The sequence below is a fragment of the Eschrichtius robustus genome, chromosome 19, assembly GCF_028021215.1.
Source record: "Eschrichtius robustus isolate mEscRob2 chromosome 19, mEscRob2.pri, whole genome shotgun sequence".
Taxonomy (NCBI): domain Eukaryota; kingdom Metazoa; phylum Chordata; class Mammalia; order Artiodactyla; family Eschrichtiidae; genus Eschrichtius; species Eschrichtius robustus.
The window spans coordinates 36,955,173-36,976,916 of NC_090842.1; the positions used below are offsets into that span (position 1 = coordinate 36,955,173).

At 38.2% G+C, this 21,744-nt stretch overlaps 2 protein-coding genes across 7 annotated transcripts in view; one reads left to right on the forward strand and one right to left on the reverse strand.

Moving 5' to 3' along the window:
- PHKB (phosphorylase kinase regulatory subunit beta) overlaps positions 1–5,350 on the reverse strand; it is a 194,912-nt gene extending 189,562 nt beyond the window's left edge. Inside the window, exons 1-2 of one of the 4 annotated variants that reach the window (XM_068529139.1) lie at positions 5,192–5,299; positions 2,849–2,961 (exon numbers count right to left, since the gene is read on the reverse strand). In XM_068529139.1, coding sequence (XP_068385240.1) covers positions 2,849–2,903 — 55 coding nt within the window. In that variant the 5' untranslated portion in view covers positions 2,904–2,961; positions 5,192–5,299. Of the gene's footprint in view, positions 1–2,848; positions 2,962–5,111; positions 5,133–5,186 lie in introns of those variants that run through there. The other 3 variants (XM_068529140.1, XM_068529141.1, XM_068529138.1) reach the window with 3 other exon arrangements.
- Positions 5,351–5,467: 117 nt separating this feature from the next.
- Positions 5,468–21,744, forward strand: part of ITFG1 (integrin alpha FG-GAP repeat containing 1) — a 258,894-nt gene continuing 242,617 nt past the window's right edge. For all 3 annotated transcript variants that reach the window (XM_068529142.1, XM_068529143.1, XM_068529144.1), the window contains exons 1-5: positions 5,468–5,775; positions 7,481–7,553; positions 12,136–12,281; positions 13,429–13,486; positions 14,704–14,778. In XM_068529142.1, the coding sequence (XP_068385243.1) occupies positions 5,568–5,775; positions 7,481–7,553; positions 12,136–12,281; positions 13,429–13,486; positions 14,704–14,778 (560 nt within the window). In that variant the 5' untranslated portion in view covers positions 5,468–5,567. The remainder of the gene's footprint in view (positions 5,776–7,480; positions 7,554–12,135; positions 12,282–13,428; positions 13,487–14,703; positions 14,779–21,744) is intronic.

Sequence of the window (21,744 nt, forward strand, 5' to 3'; positions counted from 1 at the left end):
TGAACACAAAATGTGTACACTTTCCTTAGGCTCTTAAAAGGGGCCACAACACGTAACAGTCCAGGAGCCTCAGGCCTATGGTCTCTTTAAGCCAAAAGAACTTTATTAATTGGTTGACTATTAAATTAGGCTGAAACAAGGCTGCTATATAAGTGCCTAAAAAGAAGAGAGTGTCAGACACACAAAATAAAAAGTTGAGTTTTGCCCAGAATATACAATAAAACTTTACCAGGTATCGATATGCCCATCAAATCAAATAAATCAAATTAAATTAATCAAAAAACCTAAAAATAAAGAGAAAAACTCAAGTCACATGCTGATAAACTCACTGAGATACTGATAAACTTACAGAGCCAAGATAGAGATAAGCCAATGATTCATTTTAAGGAATAATTTTAAAAATTATCTTATCATCTAAGAATAAAAGTAAAAATGCCATGACATTTCTTACATCATCACAAAATGCCATAACAATTACTACAAATAAGTGAACTTGTAGTGCCAATGTAATTGCTCTAGCTGATCAACTCTGCTAATCTAAAATATAACTGTAGTAGTCAAATGAGAAATGGAAGCCATCTAAGTTACTGGATGCTACACTCCTTCCCTAATAATTAGTTAATTCATTTTGGTTGTGGAATTTGCCTATAAATTCATTGTCCTGTATGTTTTACCACAAGGCTCTTTAAAGAAAAACCTGGACATCCAGATCTCTTTTTAGATTTAAGCAGTCAAAACAAAAGAAAGTATATTCAACCACAGCACATACGGACACATTAGCATTCAGAGCACAGCTCAAGCATGCACGCATGGAAATGCAGGACACACTAAATTCAATAAAGAGCAGAAATAAAGAAAAACAGAGCAGAAACAAATCCAGGAGGAATAAAGAGGGTTAAAATGCATAAAACGATCTGGGTATATTAGAAACTAATTTTCCAAAATCAAGATACTGGCTTTCACTTTTGGTAACATTAAATAGTTTCTAGCCAAAGGTACCAAGGAAAAGCTCAGCTATAAACCCAGGACATTCTTTAAAATGACTGTTAAATGAAATCACACCATTATACACTCTCCCACAGTTATAACGCCCAAGGAACTACAATAGCAGAAAACAAATCATTTCCAACATAAATGAAGTATTTCTAAATTAGTAAATAAACTATAAATGCAAACCACTCTATTTAACAGATAAAAGTTTTATTTCTTTATAGTTATCACTAAGTTTTGGTTAGATGAACCCCAAATGTCTATACTGAAAGTAATTTATAAGGAATCCATCTTTTAAATGGCTTATAACGATTAAGTTTGGTATTTTCCTATTTAGTTTCTTGGTGCATTCTATTTTGATTTAATAATATGGTACTGGAAAAACTTCTTGTATATGGTTTTAAACACTCTATGTAATGTTAAGCACAGTTCTTAGGTTTTGAAATTTTCGGGACTATTGATGCATAAAAGCATACCTTGAGCATTCTATTTCCCAGGAACTGCTGAAGGACTTTGTCAGTGCTGAAAACCCATCAAGCCCTTATTAAGAAAGCCAAGATGAAAACGAGAGCCTGATGCTTAAAAGAAAGCACAGTTCAAAGATATATGTCCTCTTGTTCTCTTAGTTCAAAGATTAAATTAAAGAAATCAATTGGCAATGTTACATATACTATTTTGTCATTTGGCAGATGACAACTAAAGACATGGATCATTATTGTTCCTTAAAGTATAAGCTTTGTTTTCTCCTGTTTGTGACTCTTCCGTAAGCTAGTTCCTATTTCTTTTCTTCAAGATTTTTCCCCTCCATCTTGCCAAAACAGGGCTTGAAATACAAATGGAAATAAACGGTGGGGGAACCACCTCTGAAAGGCTATGGTGAAACCAAAGAGAAAGAATTTTTCACTGTTTGACTGGGTCATCTCACATTTATCTGTTAATGAGTCCTGAGGCTTGAATATTCTGCTTAAGGCACACTAAAGACAAAGCAGCCTCTTGCCAACAGGCTTTTCCCAGTGTTCACACACAAAACAGGTTTTAAATGGCCCAAGGTGGGTCACAACCCACAGAAAAAAGCCGTAAAGACTTCAGTCTTCATTTCAGCTCTATGGCCACTTAACAAAGCCCTTCTCTTCCAGATACATTCAAAGGCCTGTGTTCCTAATGGGAATCCATATATGGTCTTTCCTGGATGCATGGACCTCTTCCAAATTGTTTTCAAGACCCAGGGCACTCATCTGGAGAGCAATTCCACAGCTTTCATCCAGCTTGCAAAGGGTCTCACCAACCTGACAGTCTAAGAGCCACTGCACCAACACCTCCTCCAGCCCTTACACCAGGAAGCCATGGGATGGAAGGCAAAGCACATGGCCTTGAAACATAATAGTCTCAGGACCTGGGACAACTTGCTTCAACTCTGTGGGCTTCCCTTTCCTGTCTATGAAAATGCATATAAAAATACCTACTTCACAGGGAGGTGATGAAGAGAAAATAATTGGGACGCTGACCAAATTTTTCTACTTCATAAAAGTTACTTTCTTATGCAAAAAGACAAAAATTATTGAAGCTTTTTATCTACCCAGGTGATAATTAAGGCTCCCAGATACTGAGGAATTGCCCCTGGTCAAACAGAGCTCGTGTCAAGACAGGGGCTCCACTCTGCACTTCTCATGCTTCTCACACCACAGACCACGTTCACCATACAGTGCAAACTTGAGCCCAACAATAACAGAAATGGTGCTCAGGCTTGGGCCCACCAAAGAGGAAATAAAACCAAAATAACATCATATGGTGACAACAACCTTCAGAAACAAAGGTATTTAAAATTACCAAGTGACCCTTTTAGGGTCTACACACTTACCAGACCTTAAGAAAGCTGGTGGAGAAGAGACGACTGCATCAGGTGAGCTGGCCATTTCAAATTGTTGACTCTAATCATAAGCATCGCAGGCTAAACTACAGCAATTTTCAAAACTGTTTAGTGAAGGTTAGAAGCAATCAGCATTAGATTAATTGAAAGCAGTGTGAGCAGTTATTAACATGATGGGGTGTGCAACAAAGGCAATAATTGAGGTTCATTATAATTTTATTTTCTCTTTTATGACTTGAAAATTTGATTTTCTTTGCTTTGATAAATTAATTTGCTTATATGGATGAGGCAGGAAATATATAATGACCACTTATTAAACATTACGTAAGAGTAGCATCGAGTAGCTCTATTGAGCAGTGAAGTGATTATGCTACTATGTAACAATGCTCAGAACTTTGCAGTGGCATCTATATCATAGTCAGGCTAGTCCAAGTTTCAAACAAAACTCACTTTATATACTCCTCTAAAAGTAACAAACAGAATCAGGGTGATTGCTTTTAATGACACAGGAAGTCAATGATTCACTGAAGAAAGTTTATAGTCTACACATCACAGCTATCAGAAGAATATGAAACCTCAACTAATTTGGAGGGATGACTTCAAATGGTATCTCTTTTATTGCTATGATGTAAACATATAGGAACATCCAACATTTATATAATACACTCAACTACCTTGTACATGAAACTGGATTTAAGTGACTACATTCAACAATAGTTAAATAAAATTTGATTTTTTTTTTCTCAGTAAAGAAGGAGAAGGTAGGTTTTCAAAGCTTACTGTTATGACACACAGTTCAGAGGAAATTAAGACTGGAGAAGAAAATAAGCCCTATACGTTTATTAGAGGAAAAGAGAAATGCTGTAAAAATATACGTTGAGGGTAGAGCTCAGTTTCCTGTAAGAAAACTCCAGTTACTCTCTTTGACCGGAAATTATCAACTCAATAACCCTTTTTATAGCCCAAATAGACTCACTGTTAGTGGTCAACTCAATACTTCAGTATGACACAAAAAGTTTGAGAAAAATGTGAAACAGAAATATATGTGACTATTCTAAGTAACTGTACTAACACTAAAATGTACTAAGGACTAGTTTTTGAAAAATTCTCTCATACTTATGGTAGTTTTGTTATAACCCTAAGTAAATAAGTGCACAACTATTTTTAAGGTTTAAAAATAGAACGGAATAAGCAACAAAGATTGGGTGGATTTCTCCTGTACGATTTATGAAATTAGATACTTTCTTCAAAAAAAAAAAAAAAAGACAGCTAAGAACTCTGTTGTCTTCTGCACAACAACTAAGAACTTCATGAACGGGAAAAGCCAAAATATAATGGGGTAGTATTAGTTGAGGGAAAAAAAACAAAACGCTTAATACCAGTGCAGATGCATAATTAGTCTTCCTAGGGCTATGTCTTTCAATGTTATCAGATTATCGACTTTGACATTATCATCTCCCAACTCTAATTTATATAGTAACAACAAGCCTTCAAAAGGGAAGATTCTTAGATGAAGACTTGTCATTCCACCATCTTTCCTGTTTATAGGAACACTTTTTAGCTCGAGATTACATCCAGCCAGCCAGGAATAAGAGAAGTTTCAATCCTGGTTGTCAGATGAGTTATCAGCCACAAGTGCTAACTTCAAAGTGTGACTTTGCAATTTGAACAAGTCAGTTCAGGACACTGTAACTGTGTAACTGCCTGCGCAGCGTGTTCTGACCTAGGTGACCTCGGGTTTGGGAGCCACAACTGGGAACTAGGCGTCCTGGGGCCACTTGCCAAGGGAAGGGGCCCACTTCCTTCTGAGTCCTAACTATGCTCACCGTGACCCCCCTTCGTGGCCTGAGGCCCTGTCTCCCTCAATTTCTGCCCCATAGATAACTGGCTAGATCTCAGAACTTGTAATGTGAAAAGGAGATACGAAATAAGGCAACAAGCAGCCGCCAGTTTTCTAGGACCAGACCCTAGTCATATGTAAAAATGAAGCTATCTGACTTTCGGGGAGGAATACAGACAGGGAGGGCACTCCCGGGAATGTGGCCACCGCCTGATTTCTAAGAAGACTCCAGGAGAAGTCGGCACAACCACCTACTTTTCGAGAGGGAACACACACGAAATATAGTTGGGGAAGCAAAACGGAGCAAAGGTGGGACCACCACCTAATGGGGAAAGACATCAAGAGGAAGCCAGGGACCACCGCCTGCTTTCTAAGGGGAAACACGCGGGCACAGGTTTATTCCAGGAATCCCACCTGCCTCCTGCCCAAGGCTCTTGACGGGGAGTACCCTCTACGGTGCGGGGGGGAAAGGGTGGCGCCCCAGCCAGCCAAACCTGAGCGCTTGATCCGGGCTCTTCGCTCCAAGACCTTCCAGCTCACTTCATCCACGAGCCCCGCCATCGCGCTCGGGCCGCCGTCTTGGCCACCGCCCCCGGGGCCGCCTGTCAGCTCCTCCCGGCCGGCCCCGCCCCCCCGCGCGACACTGTCGGGAGGCGCACCGGCCGGAAGTGAGCGCGAGGGCGAGCTTCAACCTAGCTTCGCGGCCTCCCGAGCGTCAGAGGGGCAGCCCTACGGGAGAGTGAGACGGGGGCCGGCCGCGGTCGTACGGGCGTCGGGGCTACGCCCTTTCTCTCTCGGACAGCGGCACGGTGCTTTCCGGCTGCCGTCAAGCGCAGCAGGGGGCCGGTGGGCGAGGGCCGAGGGGCTGCCATGGCGGCGGCACGCCGGCTGCTGGGCTCCTGGGTGTTGCTGGCGCCGCTGCTTGGGGGGCTCGCGCTGCTGGGAGTCGGGCCGGTCCCGGCGCGGGCGCTGCACAACGTCACGGCCGAGCTCTTTGGGGCCGAGGCCTGGGGCACCCTGGCAGCCTTCGGAGACCTCAACTCTGACAAGCAGACGGACCTCTTCGTGCTGCGGGAAAGTCAGTGCTTGCCCGGCCCTCCCTCTATTCGCGTGCCCCTCCCGGTGTTCCCCACACCCCTTGCCCGGATGCCCGGTCCTCCTGCATTTCCTGGCCCTTCTCGCCCAGCCCTGTCTCTCCCCCTTTATTTCCAGCATCCTTGCAGCTTGCCTGTTTTTTCCATCTTTTCCAAACCCAGGTCCTGGCCTGACCACTCCACAGTTTGATCCACCCCCACAAGCACTGGAAACACCCCGGTTTTTTGGGTTTTTTTCCTGAGACGACCGCGGCCGTCACTCACGCACCCCGCCCTTCTCGTGGAATCAGCTGCCTTCCAAAGTCCTTCCTAATTCCCAGTAGTCTTTGTAGCTTGCCTTTACGTTCCCTGCCAAGGCCCCTTCATTCCTGTCGGCTGTATTTCCTCCAGTCTCCCTTCCCCTTTGATGAACTGGAAAAGGTGCGACTTGACAATTTACTCTCGTAGAGGACTTCTCCCTCCCTCTTCATTTACCTTGTTCACCCTCCCCTCCCTTTGTCAGGGTCCCAGCTTTCTTAGAAACTACTGTTCCTTCCCAAGGCCCTAAACACTCCACAGTTCTCACAAGTATTTCGCAGGTATTACTAATAAACCCAGTGTCTCCTTGGAAAAGGATTCTCAAACTGCAGGTTTTTCTCCCTTCTGGGCTGCCCTAGTCTTTTGTGTGCAAAAGACTTCCTTGCTTTGGCCACCACCCTAGTCTTCCAAATCTCTGTTTTCTTTTCCAGCTTGAGGTTCTTGGGAGTTCTTTGCTTTAACCATCACTAAACAAACTTTTCTTTGTAAATCTTGATGCTGACAATGGGCATTAGAGGGCCTTAGTATTCTCTATTACCCACAAAGCAGGTACTGTTTAAGGTCAAGGCTGTGAAAGAAGGAAGTGAAGCACTTACAGAGTTTGACAGGATCTTGGCCCAGATCTCTTGGAGTCCTTCTCAGGACTCCAGAGCCTCTTGTGGACCTTGGGTATTTCCCCTATCTTTGTATGACTCCATGTATTGCAAGAAGGGTGCATACTGCCTAACCTATAGCCACTCCACCCAAACTGGAGACAGAGATTCTCCCCTTAACTTTAAAGATGCCCTGTGTTTGACTAAACAATTTCAAAACTCTGTTCCAATGAGTGCTCATTGAGCTCCAAAAATGCATCAACCTGGAGGATGGTTCTGTAGGAGCCACAAGAGGGTAGTCTTGGAGGATTCAGCTTTTTCTGCTTAAATATGACATCATGTCCTAGTTACTAGTCAGATACCTACAGTAGGAGTTTCTGTGTCCTTGGTGTGATGCATCCGTGCAATGGACTGAACAGCCTTATGAGAGGCTGAGTTGTTAGGTTTGGGGAAGACAAGACTTAACACATAGTATAGTTATAAGGCATATTCTTTATATGCTTCCTTTAAGTCAATCAGTCTGACTCCTGGCAGAAGCCATTGATTTCAATTTGCCTTGACCAACTACCTTTTTCCTTGTTCACCCTCTAGTTTCCCTGCTGCTTTGAATATCGAATTTGTGATACACTGTTAGGAATCTCCATTCCATTAGTCTAATAGGACCAACCTTGAGAGGGCAGACGAACTGGAGTAAAATAAAAGTTTTCTTGTTGAAAACAGTGCCCAGAAAGCTTCTTGTAACCACTGATTGTATGTCTCACTGGGAAGCATTTTTCTAATGTATACTCGCTTCTTTTAGGAAATGATTTAATCGTCTTTTTGGCAGACCAGAGCGCACCCTATTTTAAACCCAAAGTAAAGGTATCCTTGAAGTAAGTACAAATGTATTTGTTTCTGTAAAACAGTCGTTAGTGTCATAATAGATATGCAATAACTAGTTGGACTGTCTTTGAAATCAATTTTACTCTAAAGTGGTGTTGTGATACAAAACCACTAGTTATGAGGTATGAAGCAAGTAATTTGTTAGGAAAATTAGTGAGCATACCAAAGTTTAAAAATGATTTGCTTTAAAAAATAAATAATTTTGAGTGGAACCAGGTCTGTTCCTACATAAACACCTTTCAGTCCCTTGCAATCTGACATGCTTTCTTGAATGTCTTGGGGTTTGTCCCTCATCCTGAGTGTGCCTGTGGGAGCAGCTCAGTCACAGGCTCATGAGGTCAACTTTGTGTTTTGTGGTCTGAGGGAGGAGTTTGCAATGGGGTCAATGACCTCTGTTCTAATTTTTCATTTATTGACTGATAGGTGGTGACTGCTAGATAACTCATAGGTTGATTTTGAGGAAATTCAAATCAAACTGAATTTTTTAGATGTTCAAATAATTGTTCTATTTTTTTTATATGACTGGCATTGCATGAAACACAGTGACCTTCATTGATAGTGAGCCAACACAGTTTTGAAACTATAAGAAACAAGAATCGATCACTGTCTGGAGGAAGAGATGAGTCCGTGCAGGCTAAAGTGGCAGCTTCTAGAAAGTTATGGGACTTGTGCTTGACCTTAAGATAAGTAAAATTTAGGTGAGGGCTTTCAAGTTTCAGGACACAGCATTAACAAGAGATGGTAGTAAAAACAGCAGGTTGTGAAGAGGAGGTGGAAAGGTTTGCCTGACAGAAGTGGAGGGTATACTTTGGAGAGTTATGGACTAGGAAGATGAGATCAGGGCAGACTAGGAACCCTCATAAATATCAGAAAGAATTGACCTCAATCCCAAGAAAAGTGGGGAATCATTACAGGTTCTTGTTTAAAGGAGAGGTGGTGGAAACGGTATTTTAAGTTGATTTGATTTACTCGTTAACCATGTGCAGGATGAATTAGTATGTAGAAAGATCAGAGATTACTTTGGAAACTGTTCAAAAAATTTAAGAAGTCCCCATATGGGGTAATGAGTGCTCAGATTCTACAGTATTTAACTTAAACTCAGACATATGTAAAAAAATATTGGCCTTGAGTTAGAACATTGAGGCGTTGAGGGGAAAGTTATAGATGGATAAACAGGAGATTATCCCTCTTCAGAAATGTTCCTTGATACTGGATGTCAGCATGCTTGGAGTGGGGAGGGAACAGAAGTTGTGATAAATACTACATCCAAGAAATGAACTGCCTAGAAGTGGTTTTTCATGGAAGACTAAAAGTTAAGGAATTTGTGGGCTATTAAAGACTTGGGTTCCACTGAGTTTTTAAAAAATCCCAATTTTTCTTTGACTAATGTAATGTTTTATATACTTATAAAATTTAGAAACTCTTGTATTTATTTAGTATAGTTTTCAAAAACTAACTGTCCTTCACAGTTTTCTTCCCCCTCTCCCCTGTTCCTCTCTCAAATGCAACCACTTTTAAAACTTTGAGCTGTTTCTTCTGATGTTTATTTCCATATTCTAAAATAAGTTTTTATACTGTAATTTCTTGAGTTACCATCTTCATCTCTTGGATTTTTTGTTAGCATAGACAAAGATTTAGCATCTTTAAATTGGCTCCATCTCCATATAGTTGTATCATATTTTAGCTTGGTCAGTAATCATTGTATAAATTCTGGCCATGTAGATTATGTGTACTTCAGAGCCAAGCAGTATACAGTATTTCATTTCTCTATGGTTTTTCCTCCAAGAGTAAATGATTGTTTTTTAAAAAATAAATTGCACAGTTTTCTGTGTACATATCCTTAATTGCTTTGCAGATGTTCCATCATACCTGCCATATACCTGTTGTGCTTTTTTTTTCCCCATTGAGTCCTCTGCACTCCTCCCCAATCTGAATTCATTCTCTAGGCCTTCTGCAGAGTTACTGTTTGGAGACTTTCCCTTTGTCATTCTATGTTTGATCCCTATTTCTTGGATCCTGTGCCATTTTGTTCTTTGCTTCTTCATTTACTTCACTGGAGTGTATCCTTCAAGAAATTCCTGAGAAAGGATGCATGGGTATGTCCCTCCATTTCCAAAACCTTTTTCTACTCACTCTTTGATTGGCCTGTAGTCTTCTAGCTTCATCGGTTGCTGGTTTTAAATCCATTGCTATTCTTTTTCCTAATCCTTCAAATATGACTTATTTTTAATTTTTGAAACTATTAGGGTCTCTTCTTTATCCTTTTTCTCTGAAATTTCATAATATGTCTTGGTGTAGACTATTTTTCATTCATTACTCTAGCCTCCCTTCAAGCTGGAGGCTTCTATACTTGGGGCCTTTTTGAAATGTTCTTATATTATTTCTCTGATTATTTTTTTGTTTTCTCTTTCAGGAATTCCTACTAGTTGTTTATTGGACTGCCTAACTCCATCCTTTATTTCTTTATTTCATTTGTGTTTTTGTCATTTTGTGTCTTTTTCCCCCCGGGAAGTTTTCTTAATTTTATCTTCAGCCTTCTATTGAATATTTTTATGTTAGCTGTCATATTTTTTTTTTATCTCCAAGAAGTTTTCTTTGTTCTCTTATTGTTCTTTTCTCTTAGCATGCTGTTCTTTTTTTTTTTTTTTTAATGGATGTATTTATGTCTTCAGGTGTGGTTTTGAAGTTTTCTTTTGTTTCCTCTGTTATCTCTGTTTTTTTCAGATTCCTTATTGCTATTTGTTTTGGCTCTCTTTAATACTCATAGTTTTCTTTAAAAGGCAGGTAACTCTTTATTATGCTATACTAAGAATAAGGTACTAAAGAGCTAATTGGAAACTCTGCGTAATGGGACTTACCTCCTGTCTCCTGCCCTGTGGATATGTTCCTGGCTGACTGGCATCCTAGGAATTTGGCAGAGTTGGGGGCAAGGACCAAACTGTTCCTTTGTAGACTTTCCAGTAACTCCCTGTTTTTAGCCTAAGGCCAATATCTTACCCTCTCCTGAAACTTACATCTCTAATGCCTGAAACTTCCCAGAAGTAAACTACTTGGTTGTTGGCATGCTGAGCAAGAGGGACCATCACAGAAAAGGTGTTTTCAGCCTTACACTTTACTTTGTCTTCTGCTATTTCGGATGACTCCAAATTCTGAGCCTTTCAGAGGTTCTTCAGGGCAAAAAGCTTCTTGAGGTTAAAGGTTAAAGGTTAAAGGTTAAAGTAGGTTAAAGGTTAAAGTATTGTTGGAATTCTTTGAGGAAACTGGCATTCTTTGAGGAAACTGGCATTTCAAATTCCTCAATTCTTTGAGGAAACTGGTATTCTTTGAGGAAACTGGCATTACAAAAAATATTTTATGATAATGAGGATCAATTTTAGAGGCCAACACAACTGAATTTGAATTCCAGCTATTCCATTTAACTAGCTATTTAACAATGAAAGCTACTTCAACCTCAGTTTCCTGGTCTGTTCAGTGAGAATTACGATACCTATTTCAGGTGATGGAGATATCAGATAATAGCTATTAAGTACTTGATGTAATATCTGAGACATAGTAAGTAGCTGCATTAAAATAAAGCTATTATTATGTTGTTTTTCTTAATTATTCTTACCCTTGTCAGTATTTTCCTCATTTTCACTTGAAGTAAAACCTATTATATATATTTTTATATTCTTGATGCCGTTCAGAAAATAATTATGCATAGGCTGTTTGGAAACTTACTGTCTTGCTGTTTGTTCTTAAGTAGAATTAAATGTAAATTGAATTTAAGGCCTACTTTTTGATTGGGTCACTCAGACAACATTATGACAGGACTCCAGAATGTTTTGTTAAGTTTTCAAGGTTAATATAAACCATTTTAGAATATTTTATTATTAAAAATGTAGAATTAAGTGTGTATGTTTTGATAGTGTATTGCCAGGTTTGGTCAAAAAGAACTTATTTTTCATTGTGAATCTTGAAATAAAATGACTAGTTTTCACTGTAAATTTCAAATCTGCATTAAAATCTAAAATTAAGTAATTTATAGATAATATCTTTTATAAAATGACAGTGATACCCCTCAGTGCTTTAGCAATTGATAATGAGCCTTCATTTATGTTACTTTTTTTTTTTTTTTTTTTGGCCGCATTGTGCTACAGTTCCCCGACCAGGGACCTAACCCCCACCCCCTCATTGGAAGCCTGGAGTCTTAACCGCTAGACTGCCAGGGAAGTCCTTTGAGCCTCCATTCGTATAAACACCATCCATATGTCCTGGTATCTTTGACAAAAGAACTAGGTGAAAGGATTAAACCAATGCTTGAACATAAAACTGTGCTTCCTCTTAATAAATATTTCACCTTTTCCTTTTTTCTTAAAACCCTCTGCGTTCATCCTGAATTCTTTCATAGACCAAAGAGGCCTACATACATGAAAGATGATAAGCTATTAAAGAAGAGAATGTAATTAATCAGTTCTGTGAATTTTTAAATTTTGCATTGAAAATATTTTTGTATGGTGTAAATATGGAAGTGTCCTTTTCTATTATAGCTCTACTGGAATGTTTGTTTATTAAAATGTTTGTTTCTTTTAGGAATCACAGTACATTGATAACAAGTGTAGTCCCGGGGGATTATGATGGAGATTCACAAATGGATGTTCTTCTGACATACCTTCCCAAAAATCATGTCAACGGTGAATTAGGAGCTATTATCTTCTGGGGACAGAATCAAACCTTAGGTGAACTTGTTTTAAGAGTTTTTAATATTTATCACTGGATATTAAAGGAAAAATATGCCTGGTATTCTTAGGTAAATGTAACAAAAATAATGTTCAGAAATCAGTTCAAAAATGCAGTTCTTGAGTGTCAGTAATTGTCTCTAAAAACTTCTTTAAAAGTCTGTTTTCTGGTTCTTCTTTTTCAACCTAGAACTGGTCTGCAGTCAACTCCAGGGAACAAAATCCACTCTGTTAGCTTAAGGAAGAGAGAATTTATTAAAGGGTTTTTATGCTTTACAGAGTTACTGTGATGGCTAAAGAACACACACGAGGTTGAACTTTCAGGAACAATCCTCAAAGCCTTCAAAGAAGCTACTGCCTTTTTGCCATCAGAAAGTGGCCAGTTGCACAACAGGTGCCAGAATGACACTTGCTCACCAGCAAAATGGATGCCATGCACCCTCCCTCTTAGTACTTACAATTCAGTGATCAGACATTAAGACAGAAATGGCAGAAACACAGCCTTCACCTCATTCCTGCCTTGGCAAAACTCACCATATCTAATTAGCAAGGCTTACATTTTATTTAGAATCTTAAATGCAAGAGAAATGCTATTTTTGGTTTCTAGTCTCCCCAGTACAGGAAAGCACAAAAAGTTTAGAGTAACGGTTGAGAGTCAGTCTACCATATCTACCCACACATCTTCGTCTTATCTGAAAAGCCAATTAATTATACCTAAATGGACACCTTTGTTCATGGAGCCAGACTGAAGAAAGGAGGAGGAGAGGAGGGCATGGACGTTTTAGAGTCTAGTAGTTTTGCATGTATTGGGTTCTTTATATCAAAACCTTAATTGTCAACTGCTCTACTGCTAAATTGTATATAAAGAAGACTCATCTAAGAGATTTTCAGAATGAAGACTCAAAGGAAGTTATTGTAATACTGGTCTTCACTGTAGAATAAACTCTCCCAATAGTTTATCTTTACAAACTTGATGTCCATTTAAGTTAGAGTTATAGTGTCTCATTAATGCTAATAGTTGGAATTAATTAGAGATGAATTTTGCAAAGAATGAAAGGGTATTTTTCCCTAAGTGCAAATATCAAAAATAATGTGTTATAAAATGCCTTTTCATTTATATATTTTCTTTTCTTTTTTTTTTTAACAGATCCTTGCAATATGACCATACTCAACAGGACTTTTCAGGATGAACCATTAATTATGGAGTAAGTATGTGCTTGCTTCCCTTTGAATGATTTTAAGCTTACAAACATAAAATCTTTCACATAGGAAACTACTTTGCTAAGTTGTATTGACTCTAAATTCGTTCTCCCTTTAAAGCTGATAGGGGCCTGTCCTCTTAATTATATATTTGTTTGCCATGATGGAAGAAAGAGAAAGGTGAAATTCATTATTTTGCAAAGAGGGAGAGATTTGTCTTTTTGGTTTTGTTTGAAAAGCTTTGAATGTGTCCATGATGGATCTTTGTTGATCCTAGCCATGTCATTACTCAAAGAACTAAGAGAACTGTTTTTGGATAAAACTGTTAGTGCTTGATTGACAGATAGGAAGGGTAGAGGATTTCCTCTAGAGACTTAGAAATATTTCTATATTAAGGAGAAACTTTGTCCTTTTCACAATTCTTCCTTAGTATTATCATTTATCTCCTCAAAGTAGACTCATGTACCAGGATAAAGTTAATCCAAATTTCTGTTAGGATTCTGGTAATGATGTAGATATCATTTTGGGGAGTAAACAATCTGTAGCCACATTCTTGTTTCCGGTGCTGCCTTTTGTACAGTTATTAAAATCATAGTCATACATCAATAGGTCAGTAACCATTAGAAGTCTGAACTTTAATTCATGGATTAATCTTTTTAAAGGTGCTCAGCTTGATTTCTTTTATAATTGGGTGTTTTTCATTGTTGTTACAATATTCAGTGGCTCGCATAAATTTTTATACCAACTAGGGATTACTTTTGTGGGTTATTTCTCCTAAGCCCATCTGACTAAATAAGGAGGGTCATGAGTCTGAATTAACGGTCTCCTTATCACTCAGAGACAGGCTAGGCTATGTTGAGGTTACAGACAACACCAAAATCTCACAACAAAAGTTTATTTCTTGCTCACACTGCATGTCCAGTGTGGGTCAGTGATAGGCTCTTTTGCCAGCTCTCAGAGTGTCTTACAGGCCTCATCGTCTGTGGAGCCGTACCATCATGTTCTTCTCATTGCCAAGATGACTGGAGGGTCCAATAATGAAAATTAAACACTTTGGCCTCAGAGTGAAACATGTCACTTCTGACATTCCATTGATTGCAACAGATACTGACTGTTGTATGTCTACCACACCTCCCCAAAGTTTTTTTTTTTTTTTTAAACTAAATTAGAAGTGAGAATTTAATAAAATAGCTACTTAATGTTTTTAATGTTTTCTTTTTAGCTTCAATGCCGATTTAATTCCTGATATATTTGGTATCACAAATGAATCCAACCAGCCACAGATACTATTAGGAGGGTGAGTAAATATTATTATATCCATGTAATTAATTGTACATGTTGCTGCTGGAGGGACTGTGTATCTATGTGAACTGATTGCTTTAACCGTTGGGGGAAAAACCCCAGCTCATTGGAAATCCTTGTTTAAGATTTTTAAAAGGACATTTGGTCAAAATACAAGCTTTCTCAAACACTGTGGATTTGATCTGCAACTGGTTTCTGTGTAGAGCCAGTTTAATCCTTTTATCCCTCTGGACATTAGAGATACAAACTTTGCAAGTCCCCATTTAAATATTGGTTCATTGGATGTTTTTAGAAATGGAAAGATTTAATTTAAATAGTATGGACAGCTGCCATCTTGATTGAATTCTCTACCTTAGTCATGTTAGCTCCCAGATATTCATTGATAAGCCTTGTTCCTTCTTTGTTCAATGAGCAATTAATAATTGCCTGAAAATATAAACATTCCTTCTCTAAGCTCTGGAAACTTTTCCACGTATACCCTATCCTTGACCAGTTTGTATGCTAGGATTCTCTTATTATCCAAGAATGCCATTCTTAGGGAAAACTGCCTGGAATCTTGCAATTCAAAGATCTCCATTATAATTCCTCTAGATTTGAATAGAACTGTTTTCCTAACACAAGAATTCATGATAGCAAGATACTTTTCATGAGATACCTTCAACTTGGTTAATTTTTTCTGTATTTGATAAGGCAAACATTTTAAGAGTACAGAACACATTTATTTTTTTGACTTTCCAGCAAGTGCAGAGAACCACCTTTATCAATCTGTCTTCCCAGCTACTATACATCTAATGAATTTTCCCTCTGTGTTTTGCAGAAGTAATGTATTTTTATGATTAGTTTCTGAAATGTGATGCACAGGCACAAAGACAAGTAAATTATCAAAATCTGAGCTATTCTGAGGTGAAACTGTTACATTTCCTATCACTTTTTCTTAAAAGTTTTCCATAAAGAATATGAGTGTTTTTATGCTAGTCATAGTGACCTTTGAAAGACTTACTGTGAATCTTTAATGAGAAACCTGTTTTTTCCTCAAACTTTGAAAAATACCTGGAAGAGAACCCTGCTTTAGAGACCAGCTGGATGGAGATCTTGCTTTGCCTTTGTGGCCATGTCTGGGAAGAACTGAGTGTGGGTGGGCTAGGGGAAGGCACAGGTGACTCCTACCATAGCAAGCCCTGCTTGTTTGTCTTGGGTAGACATGTGATTGAGAATGTGATGGTGACTTCTGGCCTGGTTTATTTCATGGTAATCTCCATTTTAGTGAAAGAAATACTTGGAATATTTTTTTTTTAAACGTGATAATCCATTTATTTATTTATTTATTTATTTATTTATTTAATGGCTGTGTTGGGTCTTCGTTTCTGTGCGAGGGCTTTCTCTAGTTATGGCAAGCGGGGGCCACTCTTCATCGCAGTGCGCCGGCCTCTCACTATCGCGGCCTCTCTTGTTGCATCTCCAGATGCGCAGGCTCAGTAATTGTGGCTCACGGGCCCAGCTGCTCCGTGGCATGTGGGATCTTCCCAGACCAGGGCTCGAACCCGTGTCCCCTGCACTGGCAGGCAGACTCTCAACCACTGCGCCACCAGGGAAGCCCTTGGAATATTTTTAATATGATGTGGTTTGACCTTTGGAAATTTAAACTTATGAAACAGCTATTGTAGATAATTGAAGAAGTAAAAACTACTAGATATTGTGTGATAATGTCATAGCTTATTTATTTGTTCTGAATTCTATGTTAGATTTTTTTTCCTCTGATGCTTCTTTAAAAACTTATTCTGCTTAAAGATATATTCACTTTTATTTTTTATACATTATTCTCTGGCGTACTACAGTATACTGGAGTAATTCTCTACTATTTTATGATATTTCTCATTTAAACTTCAGTTACAGATTAAACAATAGTGGCTAACCATATTATAGGTAACAAGTTTGTATCCAAGATTTGTCCTGTTACCTTTGTCCTGATAACTTTTAAAATGAAGTTATAAAAATTGACAGAAAAGAATTTTTGTCAAGAGCATTGTTAGGATGACTATTGCTAGCATTATCATTATTCAGACAACAGAAAGCTGAATATGTCTCTATGGGGGCAAGCATTAATATGTTACTAAAATAAGAAAAATGTATTTCACCATATCAATTTTATGTTACAGACATATGATTAGGTGTATAAGTGAAAAAGCCATTAGTATTGACATTTTGGACCATTTGCATGATTTCTGATTGGCAGCCCAATCTTATCTATTAAGGAATCTAACCAACTTTTGCAACTTAAATATTATGCTTATTTATGCCAGACCCATGATTATCTTAAATTTAATTAAATTTGGCTAGCACCTTAATTTTATGGGAAATTTTGCAATGATCTTTAAATAGAATGCTAAATGCTCCCATGGAATTGTGCTGGAAAGCCCATGGCTTTAAGTGGCCCAGTATAGGCATGGAAACAGGAGATTGCCCACAGGTAAAACTAGCATGATCAGTTCGGCTGGAGTAAGGGTGCAGATGGTCAGCCTAAGCTGGAAACAGTGATAGGTAGAAGAATCCCTTTTAATTGGTACTGTGGGGGTTATCTGATAGGGACAGGAAGGGTGCTAAACCTCTGCTGAGGTGCCAGAGATAATTGAAGTGTGTTAAATGTACAAAGGTGAGGATTCAGTTTGCGCCTCCACGTCACTTTTTAATGACTTGAAATAACGTAATAATGTGCCACATTACTTAGAAATAGCACCTAGCTATTAAATGTTAGAGCAGCTTTTGCAGTGATTAGGTTATCGTTAATGAGCATTTTCTGTAAAAGGGTATTTGAAACTGATGTTGCATAAGCATTCAGGATATTGTTTTTAGTATTGACGTGAAAACACTTGTACCTGTAATTTTAATCAAAGCCAAATGTAATGTTGGTCTGTTCATATTTTCTGTGACTCATATACTGAATTCAAACACATTCAAACTGGGTCAGGCCCAAGTTGTATACCTGGGAATATTAATCCAGGTATGTGACAAACAAGCACTTTTGCCATACTCCATTTACTTTACAAGCATTTGCATGAATATTTTGAATGGAATATTAATGGCACTGAAAGCAGCCATTTTTAACTTATTTATGTGAGTGGATATTTTTCCTCCATTAGCAGAAAAAACTATCTTCTATTTAAATATAGGTATTTAATCTCAATTCAGAAGGCATAAATCCCTGTTTTCCCATGTAACCTTTTATCTTTTTACATTATAACCAATGACTGATTTATTAAATCACCCTTCATTTTTACTGCTGATTTGTTTGTTTGCTGGTGCATTACAGAAAATATTGCAAATATTTATCTTAATGAAGTAATGATATTTGTCATTTAAACCTATTGTTTAGAAAAAATATGAAAATTAAGAGACTTATAACACAAAAGAAAACCAAATAATCATCAGGACGGCTTTTAACTTTATAATCAGCATTAGTACCCGTAGTCTTAACAGAAAAAGGTAGCTTTGAGATGATCCATATTTTCTTAGAATTCCCCTAGCAACCCCCTCCCTTTCTCACCTTATATACCATTTGTATTTTGAACATTGTTGTTTAAAGGAATCTATTAGGACTTAAGAAATAAGTTTGTTATTGGTATTTCCATAGAAACAGAGTATCAGTTTTATAACTTTTCTCTTTTCCTAAAGAAACTTTGCTATTGGAGATAAATTCATTGATTCTCTCATTTCTCACCTAAACCTTTTTCTTTTCAAAATTAAGCCACAGAAATAGTGAAAGCTTTAGCAGATAACTCAGAATTGTATATGCTGTGATTATTTCAAGTGGCTTGTTACTCAAGGATCCATAATTTTATTTCCTGGAGTCCCACCAGAAGCTTTTGGGGAGTCAATTAAATGACCCTTGATTCCCTGGTGATTTATCATACCGCTTTGTTTTATGTTCTGGTTGGCAGTGTTGTATGTAAGTGAACTTTTGCTTGTTTCTAAGTGAATTTAAGAGGTTATTCTCAAAATTTACTCACTTTGCTTTTTGTTAAATCTTACAAATTTTGAGATATGTTTTCTTTGTAGTAATCATTTAGAAAGAGAGTTTCTTTTGAGCTTCTGTGCAAGTAAATTCAACAATAATTGTTCATCATTAATATTGATGATACTTAAAAGTGTTTTGAATTCAACATATTTCTATTAGCATATATCAAAATTTTGTTTCCTTCTTTGAGAGGAAACCATTTTGTTTTATTTTATTACTATTTGCATGTATTGAAAAAAGTCCATTTTAAAACAAGCATAGAATACCAATGAACTGTACACTTAAAAATGGTTAAGATGGTAACTTCTATGTTATGTATATTTTACCACAAAAAAAATTAGAAAAAGAAAAACAAACAAGCACAGTTAGAGAAGCTGTGTGTATAGAGCAGACTTTGAGTAAGCTTGGTGTATATTATCACTTCAATTTAGGGTAAAATGAATCAAAATAATTTATAATTCCTGAAAATACAGGTTAAGTTCTTTTTCATTAGAGTCTTATTGTATGTTTTAAAAATGTGTATGCTGTTGAAAATGCCCTGCAGATACTTGATTTTTAACAGTCTGGAGGCCTAGGCTCTGAGCTGCGTTTGAGTTCCTGAGTTCCACAGTAGCCCTGAGTAGAGATGGGGGCCTGTGCTTCTCCTCAGACTGCCTACTCTTCTGTCTGCCTGCCCTAGGAGCCAGTGCTGCTAGGGCCGTCTCTCAGGTGTAATACCACTGTTGCACACCCTTGGAGGTAGGAACATTTGGACAAAGTAAGGATATGGCTGAAAGAAATCGCCACGTTTTCTCTTACGAACGTAAGGTGCTATTTCTAAGAGGTCCTTAAGATTTATCTGGTCTGACCCATACCTTTGAATTCTAATAGAGGCCCAGGAGTGAGTGAATAACCCATCAAGTATTTACCAATGTAACTCTGTTCTTCAGCCATGCTTCTTTTCCCACTCTTCTCTCATGTGTTGTACTCCTCACCATGCCCCTCCTGAAGAGGCATACCTCAGGGTTGCACAGCTTATTGTCCTCTGTGAGGCTCAGGGCTGGATGGGGAAGAATGAGAAGAAAGAGAATCTTAAACAAGCCTATTTGCTTTTTTAAATATCTACTTAGTAACTCTGGGGTTGGCAGTTTCCATCAGTTGTCTCATATTTTTCCCACAACAGGTAGCTGTGTAGCTCAAGAGGCGCTGTCAGGGAGCTGGCTAATTCAAAGGTTAAGTGACCACTGTAAGCTTGCAATGTAAATAAATGGTAGATCTGGGATTTGAATCTTGGTCTTCCAAACTGTAAAGCCTTTGCTCCTGCCTTCAACTCTGTATAGCCATTACCATTGTTATAGTCACAGAGGGCCTTTGGTGGTGCTCCAACATGGTTGACTTAGACTTCCTCGTAGCATAGTGGTTGTTTTCCAAGAAGAAGCAATACAAGAGTATAGACAGAAGCTGGAGATCTCTTTAAGGCTCGGTCCTGGCAGTTAAACAGCATCACTTCTGTGGCATTCTAATGAAAGAATTAGCTAATATTCTAGAGAATTTGAGGATTATGTACTCTACCTGTTGATGTGGGCATGGCTTAACTGAAATGTAAAAGAGCATGTGGGATGGGAAATAATGTGGCCATCTTTGGATACACAGCATGGTAGGCTGTGTTTCTTTACTTTACCATAAGTAAAGACTTGCAAAGGAATATGCAAACACAGATCATTTAAGCAACTAGATCCTCAGGTTTCATAGGTACTCCTACCTAAAATTGATGAGCCTGAAAACGTACCTGTTTTCACTATAACTTTCTCCTCCTTCATATAAGAATGCCACGGGCTTCCTTGGTGGCACAGTGGTTGAGAATCTGCCTGCTAATGCAGGGGACACGGGTTCGAGCCCTGGTCTGGGAAGATCCCACATGCCACAGAGCAGCTAGGCCCGTGAGCCACGATTACTGAGCCTGTGTGTCTGGAGCCTGTGCTCCGCAACAAGAGAGGCCGCGACAGTGAGAGGCCCGTGCACAGCGATGAAGAGTGGCCCCCGCTTGGCACAACTAGAGAAAGCCCTCGCACAGAAATGAAGGTCCAACACAACCATAAATAAATAAATAAATAAATTTAAAGACTAAACAGACCAACAAAATTTAAAAAAAAAAAAAAAAAAAAAGAATGCCATATTCTTTACCCTTCCTAAATCTCACTAATGATACATTTCCTGGGGAGTAAAAACCCGTACGGCATGAAACACAGATATACTAAACTAATAGAATTTCCAGTTCTTCCTCTTCTCCTCTTTCTTCCTATTTCTCTTCAGATGAAGCTTGGTAGCAAAAAGCATTTTGATCCACATTGAGATGTTCTGAATTCAGATGTGCTAGAGTGGGGTTGTGGGAGTAATGACAGTTTTTGTTTAATGACTTTGCCTCCTGCATTCCCTGACTACTGTCAAAGAATCTGTAATTATTGAGAGAGGGTCCTGGGAGAGCACAGCAGAGAGCATCCGTAAGAAACACCAAATTCAGCAAAGCAGACCTTTCAGCTCTTCTTAGTACTCTATCCCTAAGACACATAATTAAATGGAAGGAAGGTACTTTTCATGCCTATGTAGTTTCAGATCATGCCAGTGATTGTTTCAGATGTGACCAGAACGTTCTCAAGGACTAACAAACCTATGGATAAAATGCCAGTGATTGTTTCAGGTGTGACCAGAAAGTTCTCAAGGACTAACAAACCTATGGATAAAACTTTTACATAATTTCTTTCATATTTGTATGCATTTTTCTATAATGTAGCTAATACCTACTTTATCAAATCATATCAAGAAAATTCCATTTAAAGTCAAATATCTTGTCTTATGAAAGGTTTACTATTTTCTTTCTCCTATTGATAGAAAATAAATTTACATGCTGGCTCCTGAGCCAAATAATTTTTTGTAGTATATACCTTTCTCATTTATTAAAGTCATAGGGAA